At 42.9% G+C, this 26,601-nt stretch overlaps 2 protein-coding genes across 2 annotated transcripts in view; one reads left to right on the forward strand and one right to left on the reverse strand.

Moving 5' to 3' along the window:
* The window catches only part of FILIP1L (filamin A interacting protein 1 like), a 102,657-nt gene extending 91,640 nt beyond the window's left edge, over positions 1-11,017 (reverse strand). Inside the window, exons 1-3 of the mRNA XM_069946126.1 lie at positions 10,994-11,017; positions 9,556-9,829; positions 7,557-7,730 (exon numbers count right to left, since the gene is read on the reverse strand). Coding sequence (XP_069802227.1) covers positions 7,557-7,730; positions 9,556-9,829; positions 10,994-11,010 — 465 coding nt within the window. The 5' untranslated portion in view covers positions 11,011-11,017. The remainder of the gene's footprint in view (positions 1-7,556; positions 7,731-9,555; positions 9,830-10,993) is intronic.
* The window catches only part of CMSS1 (cms1 ribosomal small subunit homolog), a 281,437-nt gene that overhangs the window by 117,934 nt on the left and 136,902 nt on the right, over positions 1-26,601 (forward strand). The window lies entirely within an intron of this gene.

The raw sequence follows: 26,601 nt of genomic DNA on the forward strand, positions 1-26,601 counted from the left end.
TTGTGCAATTTAATATAGTTCACCGCCTATACTATACACCGGTGTTTCTGTATAGGATAGGTGGGAGAACGAATAATGACTGCCCCAGATGTGGGGAAAAAGAGGCGGGATTTGTTCATCTGTTATGGGCATGTGTAAAGATCTTTTCGTTCTGGTCTCATGTTCTTCAAGGAATAGAGCCAAACTGTTGCTAGTAAAAAAATGGATAGCAAGGGAGGCTCCTGAAGTAGGGGAATGGGAGAGATGTGTGACCCTTTATGAAAGATTCTATTATAGGTAGATTGGGAGGGGGAGGAAATTTAAATTTAAATTCTATTTAATTTTTGCTTCCGGGTTGTTGTTTTTTTTTTTTTTTTTGTGTTTCTTCCAGCGGACAGGGGTGGGGGAGGGTAGGAGGGGTTAAGATAATGTATTTTTTTCGGAAAGGGGGGAAATTGAGGGTTTGTGTATTATATGTTTCTATAAGATGTTGTTCTTTTTAATTTATGTGTGGAGATATACAAAAAATCTAAATAAAGTTTAATTAAAAAAAAAAACATATGAATAAAGTGAACCATAAACCTGTCACTTTAGTCAGATAAACGGGGAAAAAACTAAAACATTGGCTTCAGTCTGGTAAAAACACTATTGTGTGAGCCAAGTTCTTTGGGTTAAAGGAGAAGTCCAGTAAAATTTTTTATTAAAGTATTGTATTGCCCCCCAAAAGTTATACAAATCACCAATATACACTTATTACAGGAAATGCTTATAAAGTGCTTTTTTTCCCCTGCACTTACTACTGCACTTCCTGGATAACATGGGGATGTCACTGTCTGGATAACATGGGGATGTCACTTCCTGGATAAAATGGTGATGTCACGACCCGACTCCCAGAGCTGTGCAGGCTGTGGCTGCTGGAGAGGGTGATGGCTCAGGGGAGGGATGCTCAATGTCCCTCCAGTGCCCTGTGTCCCTCAGTGTCCCCCTGCCATCATCCTCTCCAGCAGCCACAGCCCGCACAGCTCTGGGAGTCGGGTTGTGACATCACCATGTTATCCAGGAAGTGACATCACCATGTTATCCAGGAAGTGACATCACCATGTTATCCAGGAAGTGACATCACCATGTTATCCAGGAAGTGACATCACCATGTTATCCAGGAAGTGACATCACCATGTTATCCAGGAAGTGAAGCCTTGATGCAGCAGTAAGTTTAGGGGAAAAAAACACTTTATAAGCATTTCCCATAATAAGTGTATATTGGTAATTTGTAGGGATGGTTCGAACCTTTATCCACTCTCTCCACAGAGATTTAAGACAGCGGGAATCATTGCCAAGAGTCCAGGTTCGTACGAACCCGAACCTCGGCAGGTTCGGACCATCCCTAGTGATTTTTATAACTTTTGGGAGGCAATACAATACTTTAATAAAAATTTCACTGGACTTCTTTAATTGAAAGCAATACTGGTCATGTCCATATTGCCCAAAAGTTGCACTCATACATAAAGTAACCATTATAAAGGTCCTGAAGGGACCGAAATGTGTAGGTGTCTCCACTCTAATAAGGACTCGCCACTCAACTATTGTGCAGCAAGGGCTGTGTATGTACATGTATATATTGTTAATGATCTCCATGCAGCCCTTTTAGGGTGCGTTCACACGTACAGGATCCGCAGCAGATTTGATGCAGTGTTAAGTTATTTAGATAAAATCTGCTTTAATGCAGTACGTTTAAAGCCACCCTAAAAGTGTAAAACAATAAAGTATACACTACCGTTCAAAAGTTTGGGGTCACCCAAACAATTTTGTGTTTTCCATGAAAAGTCACACTTATTCACCACCATACGTTGTGAAATGAATAGAAAATAGAGTCAAGACATTGACAAGGTTAGAAATAATGATTTGTATTTGAAATAACATTGTTCTTACATCACACTTTGCTTTCGTCAAAGAATCCACCTTTTGCAGCAATTACAGCATTGCACACCTTTGGCATTCTAGCTATTAATCTGTTGAGGTAAGCTGGAGAAATTGCCCCCCACGCTTCTAGAAGCAGCTCCCACAAGTTGGATTGGTTGGATGGGCACTTCTGGCGTACCATACGGTCCAGCTGCTCCCACAACAGCTCAATGGGGTGGTGATCTGGTGACTGCGCTGGCCACTCCATTACCTATGATAGAATACCAGCTGCTGCTTCTGCTGTAAATAGTTCTTGCACAATTTGGAGGTGTGTTTAGGGTCATTGTCCTGTTGTAGGATGAAATTGGCTCCAATCAAGCGCTGTCCACTGGGTATGGCATGGCGGTGCAGAGTGATAGCCTTCCTTATTCAGAATCCCTTTTACCCTGTACAAATCTCCCACCTTACCAGCACCAACCCCAGACCATCACATTACCTCCACCATGCTTAACAGATGGCGTCAGGCATTCTTGCAGCATCTTTTTATTTCTTCTGCGTCTCACAAACGTTCTTCTTTGTGATCCAAACACCTCAAACTTGGATTCATCCGTCCACAACACTTTTTTCCAGTCTTCCTCTGTCCAATGTCTGTGTTCTTTTGCCCATCTTAATCTTTTTCTTTTATTGGCCAGTCTCAGATATGGCTTTTTCTTTGCCACTCTGCCCTGAATCCCAAAATCCCGCAGCCGCCTCTTCACTGTAGATGTTGACACTGGTGTTTTGCGGGTACTATTTAATGAAGATGCCAGTTGGGGACCTGTGAGGCGTCTGTTTCTCAAACTAGAGACTCTAATGTGCTTATCTTCTTGCTTAGTTGTGCAACGCGGCCTCCCACTTATTTTTCTACTCTGGTTAGAGCCTGTTTGTGCTGTCCTCTGAAGGGAGTAGTACACACCGTTGTAGGAAATCTTCAATTTCTTAGCAATTTCTCGCATGGAATAGCCTTCATTTCTAAGAACAAGAATAGACTGTCGAGTTTCAGATGAAAGTTCTCTTTTTCTGGCCATTTCGAGCGTTTAATTGACCCCACAAATGTGATGCTCCAGAAACACAATCTGCTCAAAGGAAGGTCAGTTTTGTAGCTTCTGTAACGAGCTAGACTGTTTTCAGATGTGTGAACATGATTGCACAAGGGTTTTCTAATCATCAATTAGCCATCTGAGCCAATGAGCAAACACATTGTACCATTAGAACACTGGAGTGATAGTTGCTGGAAATGGGCCTCTATACACCTATGTAGATATTGCACCAAAAACCAGACATTTGCCGCTAGAATAGTCATTTACCACATTAGCAATGTATAGAGTGTATTTCTTTAAAGTTAGGACTAGTTTAAAGTTATCTTCATTGAAAAGTACAGTGCTTTTCCTTCAAAAATAAGGACATTTCAATGTGACCCCAAACTTTTGAACGGTAGTGTATACATTACCTCTCCATGCTTCCTGGCTTCTCCCCGCAGCTGCCGGTGCGACTTCAGAGTCGGCCTCTTAAGTGACAGGCTGCTCAGCCAATCACTGGTCACTTTGGTCCCATCCCGGCCAGTGATTGGCTAAGCAGCTTCACATACCGGCTCTGAAGTTGTACTGGCAGCTATGGGGAGAAGCCAGAAAAACACTGGGTAGTATAGAGAGGTAACATAAATACTTTTTTTTTTCTTTACGGATTCATAAGCCATTCGCTATTACAAGTAGTGATGCACGGTTAGCGGTCGATGATTTTTGGTCAGGACCAAAAGACACATTCAGCCAATGATCCCGATCTTCAGCTGATCTTTGTCTTTACTACACGGGGCGATATTTTCTGATTTATCAGACTATCACTCCATGTAATGGGGCCCTCACCTTCAGCGCTGGATGTTCATTGCTTTGTGACACTTGTATGGTATTATTACAGTAGTTGCTGCTCATTACCTCCTCCCACAGTATTCCATGCAACCTGGTTCTAGATTAATAACTGTTTAGTTAACCAAGAAGGGCACCATTTACGTAATACCGCTTGGATTTTAGTGCGCTTATTTATAGGACAGCTATCATTGTAAAAACATCTCAGTCCAGCTATATCTATTATTTAAAGAGCAGTATATATTGTTTATCTGTTGGAGGACTTTTTCTCTGCCTTTTAGGCTTGTGTGTGTTCTTTGGCTAATTTCCACTGTAGCAAAGAGAGAAAAAAACAAGTGATTTATTCTCCTTTGTCCGCTTACACTGCATGCAGCTTAGTGCCGGGAATGACGGACAACATCTACCCTGTGGATCGTCTTCCATTAGTAGCGGCTTTTATACAGATACTGACAGGGTGTAATGGTTATGTAATTGCTGTCTTTCTTGTTGTTTTTTTTTTCCTTGTCTTTGTTTGGGGTCTATTATGTATATTTTCACTCGGTGTTCTTGGCCAAGTACATGCCCAAAACAGAATAAAAAAAATAAAATTCAAATCTGCACAATCAAATTTGCGGCTGATCTTGTATGCGTCAACGCACCCTAAGGCCAGGTTCACACAACGTATGACACTGTCCGTTCTCTGACCCTGCCGAGTCACAGAACGGCCGGTGTCAGTGAAGTTTATCCCATCTTCATTTCATTCGAATTGGGATAAGGGCGCATCTGTGTGCGCCCGCATTCAAATTCACCATTGCACACAATGGAAAGTACGGCTCCAGCCGCACTCTCCATTGTGTGCACTGTCAGGCTTGTGCTGCTATTATTCAATAAATAAATAGCCGACGTACAAAACTGACATGTCAGTTTTCGTTGCCGCCACTAGGGATCCCGGCCTGAGTGTATACTATGGGTGGCATTTATTAAGTCCGGCGTTTTTTACGCCGGACTTATAAATGCCCCCGCAGCTCCGGCGCTACGGAGATTTATGTAGAGGCGGACTGCCTCTACATAAATCCCGTGCGCGCTGGTGCGCACCGCCGAAAACCTACGCCAGCTGAGGACTGGAGTAGGTTTTCGGCGTACATTTGGGCGGAACGGATGGTAAATCGCGCTGACTCTGAGTCCGCGCCCTCCGTTCCGCCCACTACACGCCCCCTTTCCGCCCCCCTGGCGTACTCGGCGTAAAGTTCCGATTTGCGAATATTTTATTTGCAAATCGGCCATTTGCGAATAAAAAAATAAACAAATCGTCACTTTCCGCCGAAAATCATCCGTTCGCCGGATAATACATGTGGCCCTATGTGTATATGCTCCAGACGGGATTCCTTAGACTGCAGCACAATGTAAATTTTCTATTAATCACGACCGTTGTTGCAAATTGGCAACAACGGCCATGATTAATTGAAAATTTACGTTGTGTGAACGTAGCCTAAAGGAGAGCTTCGGGCTGGTGTAATTTTTGGCAGAGTGCTGGGGAGGATGAAAGAAGTAACATGCTCTCACCTTCCCCGTTCTATCGCTAGTGCTGGTATCCCGCAGCTCCAGTCTCCCAGTCCTGGAGTGGGGACCTGGTATGTGACGTGTTAGGCCCGCTCAGCCAGTGAGCAACCAAGGCAGGACCCCAGTACAGCTGCTGACTGGTTGAGCAGGCCTAACTTGTCACGTTCCCAGGTTCCCACTCAGACCCAGAAATGACCCGGATCGGAGCTGTAGGATACCGGCACCAGCAATGGAGCGGGGGAGGTGAGAGCATGTTACTTCTTTCATCCTCCAAAAAACTCTGCCAAGAATTACCCCAGCCCAGAGTTCTCCTTTAACATTCATCTATAGTTTATGATAGGACAGCGTCAGTCTGGATACGCTGGATCTCCCATGTGTATGTGGGCAGTCACAGTAAACAGGTCAAGTGACTCGTCAGGCTTACGGCCTACTCGCCTTTCGGTATCATGGTCATACAGGGATATGAAGTCAATGGACAGAAATTCCTAATCAGTAAATGAGCCACAATGCTTGTTATTTAGAATCCAACGTAATGAAAATCAGGACAATATCCTGCTCCGCGTACAGCCAAGTGCTGACATCATGTCCACATGTCAGAATGGATTTCTACCACTTCGGGCCTACAGAGAGACATCTTTGTAAATGGCTAAAATATTAGTCTTTCCAAGTTAACATTTCAAGTTTTAATTGAAAGCAGATAGAGTTCAACGGGAAAGGTTACGCTGTAACAAAAGTGCTATGTCTGAAATGGGAGCGAGAGCCGCAGCTTGACTGGCAGCTATTGAAGCGCCATTTCAAAGAAATATATTATCTGCTATTTTTCGTTACTTCAAATATTATTTTTGCTCTAAAAGCTTAATAACGCCCTGATTTATGCCAAGGCTGATGAATTAAAGCAATGATAGAATGAGATTTTATATTAAAGTTTTCTTCATATTGGTTCGTATAGAACAGCAGCAAGAAATTTATCCTTATTACCTTTACGGGATTGGGTGTCCCTGGCCATGGTAAAATAAATAGATATGGTTTACATTAGGAAACGTATTCCTAGGGCAGCGGTTACTAACATGTTGGGATATGTGACTCCGCACCCTTGTGCGCAGCCTTACACTATATCACTGCCATGGCAAACATACAGGGATTTTCACTTCTGTCTTTAAGCTATTGATCTTAATTTTTTTGTCTGCATATCTCTATTATGGTTTGTCTTATTTTCTTAAAAGAAAACTGTCATCATTTTCATGCTGCTGAGTCAGGGGGCGGTCCCTGGCAGCTTCTCCCTGCCCCACCAATAAGGGAGAGCCATATTAATAAAGTGTCACTGTCGTTTAAATTTTTTTTGCAGAAATCAATAGTACAGGCGATTTTAAGAAATGTTGTCATTGGGTTTATTAGTCGAAAAATGCATTTTTATTATGCAAAAGCAGTTTGAAGCTCTCCCCCTCCGGCTTCATGGTTCTCTTATGGAAAGGGGAGAGGTTGAGGGAGATGAGGCACCAAAACAGGACAACAGAGAGTTAATTTACAGCTACATCAACGGGCTATCTCCTCTTAAGTTAGCACTGACCTCTCTGACCCCTGAATATGGCTTTCACACAGCTCCCACTGTGTAATCCTTTGTTCTCTACTCTCTTCTAGCGACTAATCTCCCTCCTCCCCCCCTCCCCTCTCCATAGGTTACACAAAACTCAACTGATGTAAACTAGTCAAGATTTCCTGATAATGAGCAGTGAATGAGAGAGAGAAGGGGGGGGGGGACCTGGGAAAAGTCTTTTAACTCTAAAACTTCTATTAAAGGAGAACACCAGGCAAATGTAAAAAAAAATAACCTGGCTGAGCAATGAGCGGTGGGAACATTATAATGAACTGATTCTTACCCGTCCCTTTGCCATCTTGAATAACCCCAAATGTTTTTAAATTGTTCCTGTCATTTTGATGAACAACTTTTGACATAGCAGAGATATGATTGGTTGTCTGGGTTCAGACCCCCACTGATCGAATGATCCAGGGGAGACACACAGCTCAACACCCAAACCGTGAATGATCAAAATTTTTGATATACCTCTGACTTCTCAAAAGTTTTTTCAAGTGACAGGGACACTTAAGGTGTTTTCCCATACACACATGTTTTGCTCTTGTGGACAGGGTCTTAAAGAGGTGGTAAAAGTCCTGATGCTATACTGTAACTCTAAAGATTACCCAACCTTTCCATATGCTCTTTAATGTAACTGTACCTACCTCACACATTGGCTTATCGTAGACATCTTCTTGCCATTGTGTAGCGTTTGCTTTGATGGCATCCCTCTGAAGGGCCTCCATGACCCGTTTTGGAGTCACAAACCCATATTGGGCTTCTAGTAAGGCCAAATCAATTTTTTCTGCCTTCAGTACAGATATGACTTCATCTCGAGCCTAGAGGAGAAAAAAGAAGTGAGGCAGTCCGTCTGAATTAAAGTGATCTCTGTATGTTATGGCATTCCTAGGTGACAACATTCTCGGTGGCCTCTGAGTGTACATAGCAGGTACTGACCATGATGGCCCCCCAACCAGACTTTTAAGTCATAATCTCCAAAGAATTAGTAAGAAGTTCTAGACCTATCTCACTCCCATGGGATAGTTGTGTACTGATTATTAGAATATTTTAAGGCCCCATTCACACTACAGAATTGGCGCCGAGATTCCCTGCAGAACTCCTCAACGTGGAATCGGCGCTGAATCCAGCCTTCTATCACTTACAATGGGAGAGCACAGCGGAGGGGCGCGCGCTCTCCCATTGTAAGTGATAGAAGGCAGGGAGTTCCACCCGGAACTCCCTTAAACAGGGCCTTAAAGTGTAAAATGATGTCTGTCATTATCCATATTATTCGTTCACTAGCTTCGATACCTGATCTTTCAAGGAGAGCTTAAGCCTGTCAGTGAGGTGGTCACCACCACCCAGTCCACGTCTGAGAGAGAGCGAAGCTTCATGCCCCATTGATGGCATCAATGACTGTTCCCTTGACAGTCCACAAACCTCAAAGATGCCCATAGGTTGTCAAGTATCCACAGTCAAAATGCAGTACTTTCTTTCAACAGTGGCATCTTTTTGTTTTGCTTAGGTTCATGACAATGCCACCTACCTACAGCAGCCATCCACTGGGTTAGCAGCAGCCTTACACTAATACTTACAACTGTAGCTTACTGTACTCTAGGGCCCTATTCCATCGGACGATTATCGTTCAGATTATCGTTAAACCTTTCGAATCCAAACTATAATCGTTCATTTGAATAGCAGTTAACAACTAACAACCGAACGAGAAATCGTTGACCGTTCAATAAGACCTGGACCTATTTTTATCGTTGCTCGTTCGCAAATCGTTCGGTCGTTCGCAGTAGTGACGAACGCAATAGCGACGACAAGACGACCGCAAGAACGATCATAAGTAACGATTATCTTTCCATGTAAATGGGCGAACGATTTCAGGACTTTCATAATAGCTGTCGTTTGGATTGTTTATCGTTAACGATTATGCAAACGATAATCGTCCCGTGGAATAGGCCCCTTACTGTCCTCACCCTATGGTACTCTGTGTTTATATATGTCTACATTGGCAGTATAGGGGTAGTCATTACTGCACAGTTGTCAACGGTGCATGAATATAAGCTGACATTTTTGAAAGAGCCCACAGGTGCCCTTTAAATGACCCAACATGCAACTCGCTAATATGTTATCAGCCAACTCTACCTGTGTTGCCTAATAAAAGGTTTACATACGATAGGTCCCATACTATAGGTCCCATAGGTCATTTGACAGGTCTGACTCTAGACGGACTCTCATACTATATAGGTTGTTTTTAAATCTTTTACAAGCGCAGGAAATTTGCTTTGCTCCTTGTGCACATGCAGTTACACTATGTTACATGGTGAGTAGCTGCTCTGGTTAGGTTGCTCATATCACTTGGCAGTATAAAGCTATAAATTAAGCAATTATGAAAAAAGTTGAACTGGAAATGATGGTCACACAGTATAATAAAATAAGAACTTTACTTCCCACAGGGTAAAAAAAAAATCCTTGAACTGAACGTAATATTGTCCTCCCTGTCTGTGATGGGGAGAGGATATGCATACCATTACCATGTAATAATGACAGCCCTTTTAGTTATGATTTATAAGATCAGCAGATGCTGGCAAGACAAACCCATATTTATAATCCAAATATATAGTCTGTTTATTGCGTGAAGTATGATCTACGACTTACTTGTAGCTCTCCCTCCAGCACGCTAAGAAGGAACAGCAGGTCATCCCGAGAGAGGTCATCTGCCTTTCTGTTAGAGGCCTTTTGTTTGCGATCGTGTTTCTTGCTCCTTAGGACTGTACCCGACTCAGAAATATAGTCTTGTTCCTTCTTTCCCCTGTTCCTTTTGATGTGATCGGAATCCTCCTGTATACGCTGGTAGATGCTGGCTTCTCTACTGCTCATCGTCTTGTCTGGACACTCAATACTGTTACTTTGTGGTCGCATTTTGGGAAAGCTGAAAAACATAAATTAATGGGGAAATTAGTTTAGGTTTTTTTTTTTTTTTTTTTTTATAAGTACACACCATTGGATGTTCATTTTATATGTTGCTACAGGAGAAATGTAGTATTAGAAGTGGCAGAGGGGAAATTGATTACAAGTAGGAAGTTACCTCTCCCTGTGGCGGCGGTGAGTGGCGGGACCAGCCTCGGGACCCCACGCTGGAAGGCACTTTCCAGTTGTGATGACGTCACGGCTCGGGGGGGGGGAAAGTCCTGTCCTGGCTGATGGACTGGCTGCTCAGACAATCAGTGACTAGAGCAGTGTCCCGTCCCAGTCACTAACTGGCTAAGTGGCCAATCCATCAGCCGAGTTGTGATGTGCCAGCTCGGGGATTCCTACTTGTCCTCCTACTTGTAAATTGCCGCATTTTAGAATTTGCTGGACTTATACAGATTTGTAAATAACGTCTATTTAAAAAAAAAAAAAAACTCCAAAAAGTCTTACTTATCAGCTGCTGTATGTCCTGCAGGAAGTGGTGTATTCTTTCCAGTCTGACACAGTGCTCTATGCTGCCACCTCTGTCCATGTCAGGAACTGTCCAGAGCAGCAGCAAATCCCCATAGAAAACCTCTCCTGCTCTGGACAGTTCCTGACATGGACAGAGGTGGCAGCAGAAAGCACTGTGTCTGACTGGAGAGAATACAACACTTCCTGCAGGACATACAGCAGCTAATAAGTATGGGAAGACTTGAGAAGTAGTAGTAATTTACAAAGTTAATTTAAAAACTACCTTTTTTTTTCTCCGGTGTACCCCGTTAACATTCAAATGGCGTTTGATCTTTCTTGACTATCCTTACTGGACTCTCTCTCTCTATACATATATAATATATATTTATTTATATTATTATTTAGATTTTTTTTTTCACATTCATCGACTTAATCTATTAACATTGACCAGTCTATATACAAATAAAATTTTGAAGTCTTTTTTTATGTAGAGATCATACAGTAGACACCTAATGTTGTATGCCGCTCTATGAAACATCCCATTGTGTAATGCATGAGATCATACAAAGGTCTAAATCCAGTATTATCTACAGATCACTTTTTGTATTATTTTTACAACCTCGTCTAGAATAACATAATCTTTGCTGTGATGTCATTATATATGGCTCACCTCGGGACCACTGTCATTGGGTTGTCCTCCACTCCCATGCTCAGACAGCAATCTAACAACAGAGCATTTATATAGGAATATTTTATGTATGAATTAACAGTCGACCACAGAGCGGCATGTCCTTAAAGTGGTTTGTTAAGGCGGAGATCAAAACAATCCACTTCTGTGTGATGATGTGGAAGCGTGTCTTCGCAATGAACTAATGTCTGCCAAGTTCACCAAGGACTATCCATGGCTGTGTTTCTGGAGTTTATAACGTGATGGATTTGACTTGTGGCTAATAGTCACCCAGCCAATTGTTTTAAGGATGTCTGTATGATTTTTTTTCTCTCTTCTCGATAGTCTGCTGATATAAACTTGCCAACAATTTAAATCACTTTCGAGGCCATTTTGCTGCTGAGTTGGTGGATTTACACAATACTGTCTGGGGAAAATTTATCTCTGTAAATAATTATGTCATAGTTAGTGAATTTCAGTATTAAAAAGAAAAAAAAAAAAGTTTGGCCTTGCCTGTTTGAAACCCTTCAGCGCATAGTCTTAGGTCCTTAATTCGTTTCCAAGATAATGGCTTAATGCTAATCCTCTTCTGCCAAACTAAAAATCAGTGAATTCCTTTAAGACCTTCTACAGTTCATCATGGTCCTTGTCATAGATGCCCGTTATCCCATTCTCATTACCGAGCACTTCTTTGCCATTAGTTCTGTGCCGATTAGGACTCATGATAGGCGACCATCTATAAATGCAGATACTTATATTCCCGGTATAGTCTCCGGTTTGGTTTGGGCTGGTTTGGCAAATGGTCCAACTTAAAGTTTTAGATTTAGGTCTAAATATTCCATCTGACCACCATCAAATCTTTTACCTTAAATTTGCCCCTTTTGCTTTCCCAATTGGTTTTCTCCAATTTTGAGTTTAGTAGGACCTTTCTACCCAGTTTATTATACCCCCCACAGACCATCCCTATCTGTAATCCATCCTCCATTTTACTCTAATTCAGCTTTGCTGTGGCTCTTTTATTTTGCCATTCTTGATCTGCAGAACGTTGGGGTATCGAGTCCCTGCAGTTCGCAGCGGTTGATATGGATTAAACCTTGACAGGCGCTGACCGATAGTAGATATAGGACAAAGTCCAAAGCAGGCACTACTAAAAACACAGTTATTGGTCTCAAGGGACAACACATTTCAGGGTACAGGGGAGTCCTTTTTCAAGTCAGGGAGAAATCTGGACCATCTGCGGATTTGGTCACGATACATCAGCCATTTTTTTTTACTGTGCCGGACATACTCTCATACCGCTGGGACCAAACATTTTCTTATTGATTCCTAATAAAAGATAACCCTATCTCCCCTTTCTTCTTATCAAACTTCTGTGTGGGCATCCCTTGCAATTTACCCACGTCTTGTTAGACGAGAACTTCTCTTTTTTGCTTTCTCCCAGACCAAGTATTAACAATACCATGCAGTAGTAGAGAGCCGAGACTGGGGCACTCACCGATGGTTCCAAGCTAAAAGGCCTGTATTTCATCCGACTTCAATCCATAGGTGAGGGAGGACAGATGGACTAGCGGGCGCTTACACACCCGGAACGACGTTTCACGCCCACTCTGCGCTTCTTCCTTCCGGGAAGTCACCTGACCAGTAACAAAAACATAAATAAAAAACACACTATCACAGGCAGTTTTGATAGTGTTTTTTTTACTTATGTTTTTGTTACCGGTGTACCTTGTATTTGGACAATACTGGACACCTGCTGACACTGTGGCACGGACAGCAGAAGCCATGCCATATAGTTAGGATTCATTCTACCCAAGAGACCTATGACACCCTAACTTGAATCGTTCATGGAGCTACAGGAGCCATGAACCCCAACACCTCTGCGTCTTTTCTTCGCCTTCTGATTTGCATTGCCTGATGTACCCCACACCCAAGCCTTAATGGAAGGGTGCCAAAATATAGTCAACATATGAAGAAGTCAGCCTAGGCAACAATACCTGATTTCCACTGTTAGGCCAGGTTCACACGCTGTATGACACCGGCCATTCTGTGACCCGGCCGGTAAACTTAATTTCTGTTGAATTGAGATGCGTGCGCATCTGTTTGCTCCGCATCCCAATTCACCATAGCACACAATGGAAAGTGTGGACGGAGCTGCACTTTCCATTGTGTGAGCTGTCAGTGTTGTGGGGCCGCTATTCAATGAATAGCAGCCGCACAAAACTGACATGTATACACTCAGGCTGGGATTCTCTCTGACCTGAATGCAATGTATCGTCTCTATTAATCACGGTCGTTGTTGCAATTTGCAACAGCTGTCGGAATTAATAGAAAAGATACGTTGTGTGAACTTAGCCTAAATCCTTTCCCACCTTCCATACTTTTATGACATCTTAATCAACGTCTTCATGGCTGATGTCCTCACACCCTGACCTATTGTTATCATAATTTTAGGAGACCCTCCCCCCAAAAATCTCAGAGACCCCCCCCCCTGAAAATGTCGTCTTTTGCATAGTACATTTTAAGTTGTTTTTTTTTTATCTTCACATCAGTTTAAAAGCGCAGAGCTACCATTGTCCTTTATTAGGTTATTTTTAAGAGATTATCTGCAGAGGGGATAATGTTCCTAGCGTCAGCCTCCAATGTTCCTCAGCTACCATATAAGGTTACATTTGCTTTTTGAGCAGTATCGTTCCTTTTTTTTTATTTTTTTTTACGGACTGCCTTGTTTATAATTATTTGTTGCTAAAGCCTGGCTTACAATAATTGTATTCTTCTGCCGGTGCATAACGTAGCCGTGACATCACCAACCAAAATAGCCGCCTGCCTCTAATGAGGAGCTCTTCGAGTTTACAATCCGAGGGGTTTGTTTTTTATGTGACGGTGAATGGTTACAAAAGGTAGCTTGTGTCTGCTCTTATTTCATCATTGTTCACGTTACAGGGTGTTGTTGTCCTCTGCACGAATATTCCTATAAGCAGTCATTGTGGGACCGTAACAGACTCCTTGTAGAACTAACAAGATCTCCAGTAAAGTCACAATACGGACCAGAGCCTTAGGATTCTTATTTAGCATCTGGTACCGAACTTTACTTTCCTATGTGAAGTATAGGGTTAAATGATGTGATCATGACACCATCTATATATAATGTTGTAAACATCCCTTTATAGGCGTGCATCCTCATGTCCTCCGGCATGATTCAATGCAATTGTCTTGACAACGAGAAATACAAAGAATACATAGTGTGTATGTGTGTATATATATATATATAAATATATATAGCACTTTTCTATGTGAAAAAAACGCCCAGTCCACCTTTGCTCATAGGTGGCCCCTAAAATAGAATAATTGCTTATAAACAGATGTAATTTGAAGCAAATACATTAAGCGTTACAGAGTGTGGAACGCAATCCCAAACCTGTTGACGGATTGTATACAGTGGTATTGGGAAAGAGAGACACCAATACCAAGGGTGTATTAGATTGTTTGATCCAGGGTATTGCCCAACATCACCATTTACCTCCTGTTAAAGGTAACTTACTATGCAATCAGTGTTCTTCCCCATTTAGAAGCCTTAAGACATGTTTGGGGATTAAAGAAGTCCAGCCTTGGTGGCTGTTTTGTTAAAGGCAGGGGAAGAACTTAAACTATGGTCCCTATTCCACCGGACGATTATCGTTCAGAGTATTGTTAAATCGTTTGAATAGCAGTTAACGACTAGCAACCGAACGAGAAATCGTTGATCGTTTAATAAGACCTGCACCTATTTTTATTGTTGCTCGTTCGCAAATCGTTCGCATTGAATAAGAAGTCGTTCGCAGTAGTGAAGAATGCAATAGCGACGACAAGACGACCATAAGATCATACGATCATAAGTAACGATTATCTTTCCATGTAAATGGGTGAACAATTTCAGGTCTTTCGTATTAGCGGTCGTTTGGATTGTTTATCGTTAACGATTATGCAAACTATAATCGTCCCGTGGAATAGGGCCCTATCATTCCTCACCTGTCCCCCTGCCTCTTCAGTGCTGGGTCACCACTTCGGGACCCACCAGGATCTCTTCTGAGCCCATGTCACAATCCAGTTGATGGACTGGCTGCTCAGCAGGTCAGTGACTGGGGCGAACACCACTCCAGTCACCGATTTTTTGAGCAGGGTCGGCATTTTATCCTGAGTTGTTACATCAAGAGGACAAAAATCCCTTCCCGCGGGGGTTCTGGGATCTTCTGTGTGGTGATTCATGGGCACGTGGAGAGGTAAGCAGTGGTTTGTTATTATGGCCCCCCCGCCGGCTGCCAGTTTTTTAAAAGTGTCCGGACTTTTCTTTTAAGTCTGCATTCAAAGGTGGTGTCAGAGGGCTGCTTTACATATCCTTTTTCCCCCAGAATTCCTAGAGGAGCATGAATGGCCTATTAGCCTCCACACTTTAGGGTTCTCTTATCTAGGGGAAACTTGCCCCTTTCCCCATCAATACACAATAGGCATTATGATTAAAAACCAATACTTATGAAGGTCACACTGATATTTGGTAAAGATTAGAATACCTACAAAGTTAAAGGGGTATTCCGGCGAAATTCTTTTTCTTTTAAATCAACTGGTTTCAGAAAGTTATACAGATTTGTAATTTACTTCTATTTTAAAATCTCAAGTCTTCCCATACTTATCAGCTGCTGTGTGTCCTGCAGGAAGTGGTGCATTATTTCCATTCTGACATAGTGCTCTCTGCTGCCACCTCTGTCCAAGACATGAAGTGTCTAAAGCAGGAGAGGTTTTCTATGGGGATTTGCTACTGCTCTGGACAGTTCCTGACACGGACAGAGGTGGCAGCAGAGAGCACTGTGTCAGACTGAAAAGAAAACACCACTTCTTGCAAGACTTACAGCAGCTGATAAGTACTGGAAGACATTAGATTTTTAAATAGAAGTAAATTACAAATCTGTATAACTTTCTGACACCAGTTGATTTGAAAGAAAAAGATTTTTGCCGGAGTACCCCTTTAAGGCTTTGTTGTAGGATTCTTCCAATTTTATCGCATTTCAGGAGAGACCAGATGTCACCGTCCAGGCCCAACCTTCTATTTATAAGCAGTAAAACAGTCTATATACGATTTTGGCCTCTCCACTCGTAATTTCGTGTACAAAGGCCATTTGTACATGACATAATTTAAGATGCGCTCAGTTATTAAAATAAAATAAATCCTTATTTAGTCAGAGGTTATGTAATATACGCGACTCATAAACGGCCTTGATTTACGCTTGATATATTGCGATGCATTAACATTATTTAGGCTTCCCCTAAGACCAGATCTTCTAGCGTTTGCCTCATGTGAAACGTCAATAGATTTTCCCTTTAATTCAGGACTCGTATATCATCCTGCACAATATTCATGTCGGTAAAGTGAGTCCTCATTATTGCTCAATGCTCCAACCAGTGTGGAATCTCTCAAAGACCCAACAGATTTCTTTATCATACCGAGTTTTATGATCTGCAAGGTAAAAACTGGAGGACAGATCTATATACTTTGTTCTAATGAATTCCTAATGTACGGCTGTTTATATGGGGAATGTTCCTTTTATAGGCAGGATCAGTCTGATAATGGAGCAGGGAATAAGAGCCATGCTGTTTTATGGTAGCATGTGTCTCCTGCCCCGTGGGCAAAACACAAGTTCCTATTGTCAGATGTCATATTAGATCATTCCCATAATAATCTAGCAGTGGTAATGGTATATGTGATATGTCAATGTAATTGTGCAACTATAGTTTTGTTTTGTTTTTATCTTTTTTTTCTTATTCTGAATCGCAGCAGTGGTTATTCTTGCCAAAGCGATTTTGCTTTTCAGCAAATACCAAAACCCCATTAGACTCAAAACAAGGTATTATAATAGCGGGACATGATTTAATAACAATGAACGATTTGAATAAAATTTGCTTAAAGAGTCACTGTCGTATTTTTTTTTTTTGCAGAAATCAATAGTCCAGGCGATTTTAAGAAACTTTGTAATTGGGTTTATTAGCCAAATCTGCCATTATCTGCATGTAAAAAGCCTTTTCCCAGGTCCCCCCCTCCTTCCTCTTTTTCATCCACTCTGAAAAATCTGAAAATTGTGACTTGTTGCAGGAGACGTCCCCTGTCTGCTCTAGGGAGAGGGGAGGGGGGAGGAGGAAGGAGGGAGTTAGCCGGCAGCAGAAAGCAGATAACAGAGGATTACAGGCACGGAGCTGGGTGACAGCTGTAATCTGAGCTCAGACAGGTCAGTGGTGACTGTCCAAGAAGATAACATGTGAGATATTTGTAGATTAACTCTTTGTTGTCCTGTTTTGGTCTTTTGTTTAGCTCTCTCCATAGGAGAACAATGAAGACAGGGGGGAGAGCTTCAAACAGCTTTTTCATGATAAAAATGCATTTTTCGGATAATAAACCCAATTACAAAGTTTCTTAAAATCGCCTGGACTATTGATTTCTGCAAAAAAAAATTTCACGACAGTGACACTTTAAAGCCTTAATGGAACAAGTGAATGTAATATATCTTATCAGAAAAAAAATGCTGCTCTTTCTCTTATTATTATTGGGCTCTTTTCCTGCCTACCCCCCAGAAAGAAAATTTTTATTCGCTCTTTAAAAAAAAATACAGCTTAATTTTGTCTTGTGTTAGCAGACTGCTATTCCATCTTGAAAAGGGATCAGGTTACATGCTGCCCATATAAATCTACAGAGAGTTTAGGAGCAGGGATAGACAAGAGGGGAGTCATTGGAGGGAGCCAGAAGCAAACAGAAACTGCAGAGAGACTACACGTGTACTGTATTAGATGTCAGCCTAGTCGCAGTTTAGAATTATTACTGCACTATAGCTCTCCATGCTGCTGCTTAAAGTGATAGTGTCACCCCAGTTTTCCTGTGTAATGTTATTGGCACCATCGTTCATAGTGTCACTGTGCTTAGCGCCCGTTGAGCCCCCTCTACCTGCCTTGATCCACTGCTGTTGTCTATGCCCTCTTTGTGAGGAGGCAGGGAGAAGGGGATCAGAAAACTGGGGTAACAGAATCACTTTAAGGTGTGCTATAGGGAGATAGAAGATACTCTTCTCCCTGCATGTACATGTTATAAAATTGCCAGAAAATATGGAAATCCTCATGTATGTACATGACGTCTTATTGTAATAAAAGTTACCCGAAATGACCACTACGCTTCAGTGTTGAGAAAGAAAGAAAATGGAATAGTCATTAAAAAAAAACAAAAAAAAAACAATCACAATTATTACTTTATTGCTCCTCTTTGAGCTTTTAGGCTCATTCTAAAGTATTTATAACGGGTATGTTTTATAGTAAGAGAGATAAAAGTTATTGGCTGTAAGACCAGCCATAACCCATAGACAAGTGTTATACTGTATCTGAAAGGAAGCAGTCATGTTCTTAGTATCTTGCGCTCCCCGATTATGTCCCACAGTGACCCCTCTGTTACACCGCCATCCACAGTGCTAGCCACAGTCAAGACAACATCCTCTATTAATCTGCATAGAACAGCGGGATTGTTGTACTGAATCCAGAACTCATCAAAAACTCATTAGAAATTTGCTAAATATCCTATTGGCAGAAAGCAGTTTGGGAAGCTCAGATGAACTCTACAGAGTTAGATTTAAAGGGATATATCCATCTAGGACACTTATGGCCAGGGCCAGCTCCAGGTCTTTGTGGGCCCTTGGGCAGCAGAACCTCAGCAAGCCCCTCTATAGAGCAAATCATGTGGTGACAGTAAAATAGCAGGTCCCCTGATATATGCCCCCCATTTAGTCCACTTTATAGATGGCCCCCCTCTTTATAGCCCCCTTTTAGATCGCCCCCTTTTTTTAATCCCCCTTATAGATTGCCCCCTTCTGCGTAGTTTGGCTTTAAGATGGTTCCCCTCTGTTAGGTCCGCCTTATAGATGGACCCCTCTTGGTAGCATCCTTATAGATGCCCCCCCCCCCCTCGGTTTGGTCCTTCTTTATAGATGCCCCTCCCTCTGTTTAGTTCCCCTTATAGAAGGCGCTGTCGGCCCCAGCACTTGCCCAAGTAGGCCAGGTGCTGGCTCTGGACTGCTTATGGCATATCATAAATGTCCCCTACATTCAGGTCCCACCTTTGGAACCACCACTGCGCACAATACCCAAATAACACAAGGTCACAAGGTGCCCAAAAACACTGAAAGTTGTCCAAATAATACTACACAATATAACTATATCCTAGGTAGCTTCCTTTCTTTAGATCTGGGATCAAGGGTATGCCAAGATCATGGATACCCCCTTGTTTGTTTGTTGTGAGGTAATCTATGTGATAGCCATGGTCGTACACCCCAAAGACCACTCCTGGGTCCTCCACCTTCAAGCACACAATACTTTCTCTGTTCTTTCACGGTAACATGTACGCTTCATGATCTCTAGGTAAACAGGCCCATTCTGCCATGAGGTTGTCTGTCTTCACACTTTGCTGTATGCTACTAGAACTGGCACGTGGGTGCTAGCAGTGAGGTATTCTAGAGCCGATATCTATGAGCTAACCATGCTTAAAGACAGAACGGCCATTGTCTGTGAAGCTTCTGTTAACATCATTTGGGACTTGTGACCATCAGACGTGTTCATTATATTCTGTCATGCCAGGAATAAACAACTAGAAAGAGTTATGCAAGAATAACATTGCCGCAGTTCGCAACTCCTCAAGGGAGCAATAAAACTGTTTTTGTTACCTTAACGTGTGTTTAGTTTGCTAAACATGTTGGAGAACTGGCTTGTTGGGTTATCAGAAGTCAGACTGGTGGTGGTCCTTAGGCGGAGACTTGTTCTTTCTCTGCATCATTTCACTCCATCCATCAAACAACATGGTAGCTTGTTATAGATCTGTCTTATATAGTGTCAAAGTAAAACAGGAATCGGCAAAATAATACAGGAGGTAGGCCACGCCAACAAATGTGGTGACGTGAGAAGAAGCAAATTCATACGTGTAGATATGGTGCATGGTCCTGCCGCCAGAACAACCTTTCCGAAGAATTGAGTGGATTTTCAGGTGCAAACATTTCTTTAAACAATCTTCTAAATCTGGATATACCCCATAAAGGCTGGTATAATACTTTTTTTTTCTTACTGTTTGCATAACTGACAGAGTCAATAGGAGGAATGGAAACTCTGCAGTTTTCAGCTTCCCAATTACCTCCGTCAGGCACCAACAGGCTGGAGGGTGCTGGGAAACTCTCAATTTAAAGATAGGTGCAGTTCCCAAAAATGGGACATGCATCTAGGGGATACTTAAGTTGGGACACATTATCCCAGGTGGGACACATTATCCTAGTTTTTGTGGTTTTCCTGAAAATAAGACAGTTTCTTAGATGCGCTAGGTGTTATTTTCAGGAGATGTCTTATTTTTCCATAAGGAAGAATTCACATGTCACAGGCACAGCAGGTACAGAGCGTGCGGTATGGTGGCTTCCAGCCACTAGGGGGAGCTCATCACAGCACACTCGTACAGCACAGCAGGGACAGCGTACTGTATGGCGGCAGGTGACGGGATAATGGCAGTTTGTGTGCAGCTCTACATCTGACTGGGTCAACAGGGATGGCGGCAGGCAATGGGCCTCCTCATGCCTTGCCTGCACATTTACAAGTGACGGCTGTGGAAGGGAACATCAGGGATAGCGGCAGGGGACGGTCTTCATGTCCTAGATGCAGCTGCTCTGCAACGGTCGGTGAAGGTAGGGGACAATGGCGGCGGGGGAAAAAAAAATCACAGCTGCATGCTCTGATATTCTGTTTGGTGGGCATACTTCCAAACAAAAACTTTGCTAGGTCTTACTTTTGAGGGGGGGCCTTATATTTAGCAATTCAGCAAAACCTCTACTAGGTCTTTCAGGGGATGTCTTATTTGGGGGGAAAAAGGGTACAATTAAAGTAATGACATATATGCTAGAATTCTATTTTGTCCTACTCTGTCCTATGACAAACATCATTGCTTTTTTAGTGTTTTTACCTATTAAAGCGAAAGAATTCTCGCTTGCGTGCAAAGCCAGCATACGTTTCCCATGTCCTCAGGGCTCGCTCACTGTATCCCATTGATAACCTCACACTACAGCTAGAAGCCAATCAAATAATACAATGTGCAACACATTTGATATTGATCGAAGTTTCATGGCACATAGTAGACCTTGATCCTAATCACCTGTTACAATAGCTGCCGTAATCCTTACCTTAAGCACCAAAGACCAAAAAGTCACTTTGCAGAATGTAAAATCCTCGCAGAAAATATAACATTCCTGCTGAGATTATATTTAATGACATAACTCATTGTAGCTCAGTCAATGCATGTAATGCTGCTTTAATGCTTGTAAAAACTCCAGGAAATAATAGTCTTCTATTGCTCCCAGAAATAACAGAGCTTTTCATTCTGCCCATGACTGTGGAGCCTTTGATAAAGGTGCTTGTTGCGTATCCCCCCCTATCCTCAGGGATCTCACAATTCTGGGATATGGATCCCACTAAATTGGAACTTACTGAATTTTCCAGCCTGCTGACTCCAATGTTCAACAACCCACATTCACTATGGGCTTACGGAGATCAAACATTTTTGGCTTTACAGAATTAGAAGGCTTGGTATAATATTCATGGAAAGTCTGCCTGACTACTTTTCAACTCCCTTAGGAGAAGGTCCATGGGGGGCCTTGTTACAGTAGGCCCCAATCCTTGGTTTTCTTTCTTTCCTAGGGCCCCAGGCTTAGTTAACTAGATATATTGCGCTATTTATGTTCCTATTTTCCATGTACACTCCCCCTTCAGTCTTGTTTTACTTCTCTATGTACTGTTCCTTGTGGTGGAACGGATCTTTGCCTTCTTTATCTTTTGTGATTGAATTTGAAAAGGAGTTCTTTCTCTAAAAGGTCTAAAAAGATCTTCTATGGGCTTATATTGAATGGAGGATTTATTTGCAGAAAATGTGGCGTCTGTCATTAAAAAAACTTTTAACATATCACTCCAAAGCCCCTGTGCAGACATAGATGAAGATCTCCAAAGCCCCTACATACACATAAATGAAGATCCCAAAGCCCCTGCATAGACATAAATTGAGATCTCCAAAGCCCCTGCATAAATATAAATGGAGATCTCCAAAACCTCTGTGTAGACATAGATGGAGATCTCCAAAGCCTCTGTATAGACATAGATGGAGATCCCAAAGCCCCTGCTTAGACATAGCTCTCCAAAGCCCTTGCATGAATAGAAATGAAGATCTTCAAAGCCCCTGCGTAGACATAGATGGAGATCTCCAAAGACCCTGCAGAGACATAAATGTAGATCCCAAAGCCCCTGCATGGAGATCTCCAAAGCCTCTGTATAGACATAGATAGAGATCTCTAAAGCCTCTGTATAGACATAGATGGAGATCCCAAAGCCCCTGCTTAGACATAGATCCTAAAGCCCCTGCGTAGACATAGATGGAGATCTCCAAAGACCTTGCAAAGACATAAATGTAGATCCCAAAGCCCCTGCATGGAGATCTCCAAAGCCTCTGTGTAGACATAGATGCACTTCTCCAAAGCCTCTGTATAGACATAGATGGAGATCCCAAAGCCCCTGCTTAGACATAGATCTCCAAAGCCCTTGCATAAATTTAGATGGAGATCTTCAAAGCCCCTGCGTAGACAAAGATGGAGATCTCCAAAGCCTCTGTGTAGACATAGATGGAGAACTCCAAATCCCCTGTGTAGACCTAGATGGAGATCTAAGCTCTCCAAAGCCCCTCTGTAGACATAGATGAAGATCTCCAAAGCCCCTTCACAGAAATGAATTAAGATCCCAAAGCCCCTGCGTAGACATAGATGGAGATCTCCAAAGGCCCTGCGTAGTCATAAATGGAGATCTCAAAAGCCCCTGCGTAGACATAGATGGAGATCTCCAAAGGCCCTGCTTAGACTAAGATGGAGATCTCCAAAGGCCCTGCGTAGTCATAAATGAAGATCTCAAATGCCCCTGTGTAGACATAAATTGAAGATCTCCATCTGTCTACACAGGGGCTTTGGAGATCTCCAAGCTTCTGCATAGACATACTGTAGATGGAGATCTCCAAAGCCCCTGCGTAGACATAGTGGAAGATCTCTAAAGCCCCTGAATAAATGTAGAGGAATATTTACAAAGTCCCTGCATAGACATAGAATTAAACATAACATTCTGGTTGCTGGAGCCACCAGAGGGCAGTTATTTGCTTACTGCATACAGTTCTTGGTTCTATTCAACCCATCATGTTTGCCTATAGACTAGAAACCATGATGGTAGTTGTGTGCCTGTGCAATGATAGACATTAGAAATGGCCACAGGCTGTATCCATGTGTTCCCGGACTCCCTAGAGTGGCTTCAGTCACTGGTATTCAAATGCCGAGCGATCAGACCCAAGCATGCACTCATCTCTAATTTACACCAGTGATGCCGGATAGACCCCATTCGCTTATAATTGCGTCTGCCAGAATGGGCTACAAAATAAACAACAAAGAAGAAAACCAGCTCAAAATTTTCTTCCAATGAATTCTGATAGAACTAGCACCGGAGGCCTGGAAACCATGAAAATTTTCTGCGCAACACAGTACAAAAGCTATAAACCATGTAAGCAAAAAAAAAAAAAAAAATGACGTCACTTCCGTGACGTTTACTTTTCATAGTGCTCGGTTCTCCGCTATCCTTTTTATTACGCCACAGCCTTGACATTATTTTTTTTTTGGCGCAGATTAAAATGTTTTGTTTTTTTTTCACATTTTTCTTCTTTCGTACCGACGTTAATGCCAACAGTTAAAACCATATATTTTTCAGATTAAACCATCTATTACTGATAGATAATGACAGAGCAGGAGCAGAAGGCACCAGTTAGTCTGCATTAGCTCATGGATTCTGGATAACTTTGTAGTTGACTAGAAGATTTGTGAAATTCTAGCTTTGTATGCTGACTTTTCATCGCTCCGTGCCTGATGAATGGTCCACTTTACTAACTTTCTGACAGGTCACTCGCAAGCTGCCTGAGAGCTCCCTCCGCAGCGGCTTATTTAAAGAGCCCCGCCGTTTTATCCTATTTTGGAATCTTGGATTAGTGCTATATTATCTGGTATGATGTCATTTCTGTTAGCCAAATACGTCTGGATTTCATACAAACCTTTCTGACATTTACCAGGTGATAACCATTTTCTCCAAATTATCCTCATATTTTCAGCTGTCTGTTTTACATTACGCCTCCTGTAGCTACAGCTCACGTTTGTGTGATATATGTGCTGCACCATGCATTTTCTTCTGCTTGGGTGTGTTTTGCATTTGTTATAGTTCAATGAATGGGTCCTGAATATAATATTTCATAAAAGAGGTTTTTATATGACTTTAAACCCACAATGGAGGTCATGGAAGATGGACTGCTACTCAAATACTGTCCTGGCTTAAGGATAAGGTTCACACAAGGTATGACAGCGGCTGGTCTGTGACATGGCCGTGTCACTGAACACCCACTGTCTGTGAAGTTCACGCAGGCCAGTATGCCAATATCAGCCGGATGAACTTCACTTCTTTTGATGTGGAATGCATTCTAAATCACCATAGCAGATAATGTAAAGTACGGTCAGAGCCGCACTTTACATTGTCTGCACTGTCAGTTATTCTGCTATTCAATGAATAGTGGTCTCACAAAACTGACATCACAAACTAGAATCACGGACAGAGTGTATACAGAGTGTATATATTTTAATTTTCAATATATAGCGGCCGGTGTTGCAACGGCTTAAATCTGTATATAAATACCCGGCTGCAGTTACCCGGCTGCTTTATGGAATTACATGGATAAAATTTTATTTTTTATTTTTTAGCTACAGTCAACTTAGTGAGCGCACTGACAAATGTATATGATTAGAGTGGTAATAACTACAGGCTGACCAGAGGGCAAACATGTCCATGTAAGGATGGAGGATTTGCTCAATGTCTAATATACAACACATGCAAAGAAGTGAGGACCCTGGAGACTTTCTTCTGCTCTGATTAGCCGGCACTCAGTGATGTCACTAGAGTCATGTCAGGAATTCTTCCTATCGTGCCAGTCTTATATTTGTTAGGTATACAACATTAACAACAAAGGAAAAGTTGTTTTTTTTCCCCTTTTTTTTTTTTTTCTCCTTGCGTGTTGCATGGGTAGATGGGTAGGCTCCACTGGTGTGATCTAAGAGCCCCGCTGTCTGCTTTAAAGTTTTTCCACCATTACATAGTTAGACTTAAAGGGCTCCTTAAGGTAAATATTTTTGTAAATACATTTATTCAGGAAACTTGTCTCCTCCTCCTGATATGCTGTTCTGTTTATCTTTGCATACAGTGGCGTAGCTACCAGGGTCACAGCGGTCGCCGCTGCAACCCGGCCCGCCATGAGGGGGTGCCCGCGAGGCCCCCCTCACCACTGCACTCTCTTGTGACCGCAAGCATAGTTTTGCTTGCGGTCAGAAGAGCTCTGCTACTGGCCTCGGCTGATGCAGGGGTCTCCCGTCCTATCCCCGGCAGCGTGCGCATCAGTGAACTCCCTGTGCTGCCTGGGGCCCTGACTTCCGGCACAGGAAGCGCACGTCAGAGCCGCTCCTGTGCCGGAAGTCCCAGCCCCGACGCACGGGGAGCTCTTTGATGCGCGCACTGCCAGGGATAGGACGGGACACCCCCGGCAGCCGCACATTAGTTGGGGACAGACCAGGATGCGAAAGGTTCGACCAGGGAGCGTATGGCAGGTGAGTTGTTTTGGTTTTTTTTGTTATCTGCTATGCACTGCAGAGGGGAGGAGGGGGCCAATCTATAGGAAGTGGGGAAAGGGGGGCCATCTATAAGGGTGGGGGGGGGGAGAGGGTACCAATCTATAAGAAGGGGGGAGAGGGGATCCATCTATAATGGGGGGGGAGAGGGAAACCATCTATAAGGGAGGGGGAGAGGGAAGCCATCTATAAGCAGGGGGGAAAGGGAGCCATCTATAAGGGAGGGGGAGAGGGGGTCCATCTATAAGGGAGGCGAAGAGGGGGCCATTTATAAGGGAGGGGGGTGAGGGAAGCCATCTATAAGGTAGAGGGGGGAAAGGGAGCCATCTATAAGGGAAAGGGGCCATCTATAAGGGAGGGGGGAGAGGGAGCCATCTATAAGGGAGGGGGAGAAGGGGCCATCTATAAGGGAGGGGGAGAAGGGGCCATCTATAAGGGAGGGGAGAGAGGGGGCCATCTATAAGGGAGGGGGGAGAGGGGGCCATCTATAAGGGAGGGGGGAGAGGAGGCCATCTATAAGGGAGGGGGGAAAGGGGGCCATCTATAAGGGAAGGGGGAGAGGGGGCCATCTATAAGGGGGTATAAGTAAGGGGGGAGAGGGCCTATAAGGAGGCTACATAGAGGGGGGCATATACTATAAGGGGATCACATAGAGTCAGCCTACCCAAATGAGGGCATAAAGGGGCCAATACAGATGTGCAGTTTGTAGAGAAATGAGGATGGTGCCAGAGTGAGGAGCCTAATATGTCTGTCTGGCAGATTCTGTGGATTCGTGGCTCAGAGAAGTTCTCATAACTGCCCAGGGCAGATGGAGAAGAAAATGAAAACGAGACTGGTCAGAGA

The sequence above is a fragment of the Dendropsophus ebraccatus genome, chromosome 11 (genome assembly GCF_027789765.1).
Source record: "Dendropsophus ebraccatus isolate aDenEbr1 chromosome 11, aDenEbr1.pat, whole genome shotgun sequence".
Lineage (NCBI taxonomy): Eukaryota > Metazoa > Chordata > Amphibia > Anura > Hylidae > Dendropsophus > Dendropsophus ebraccatus.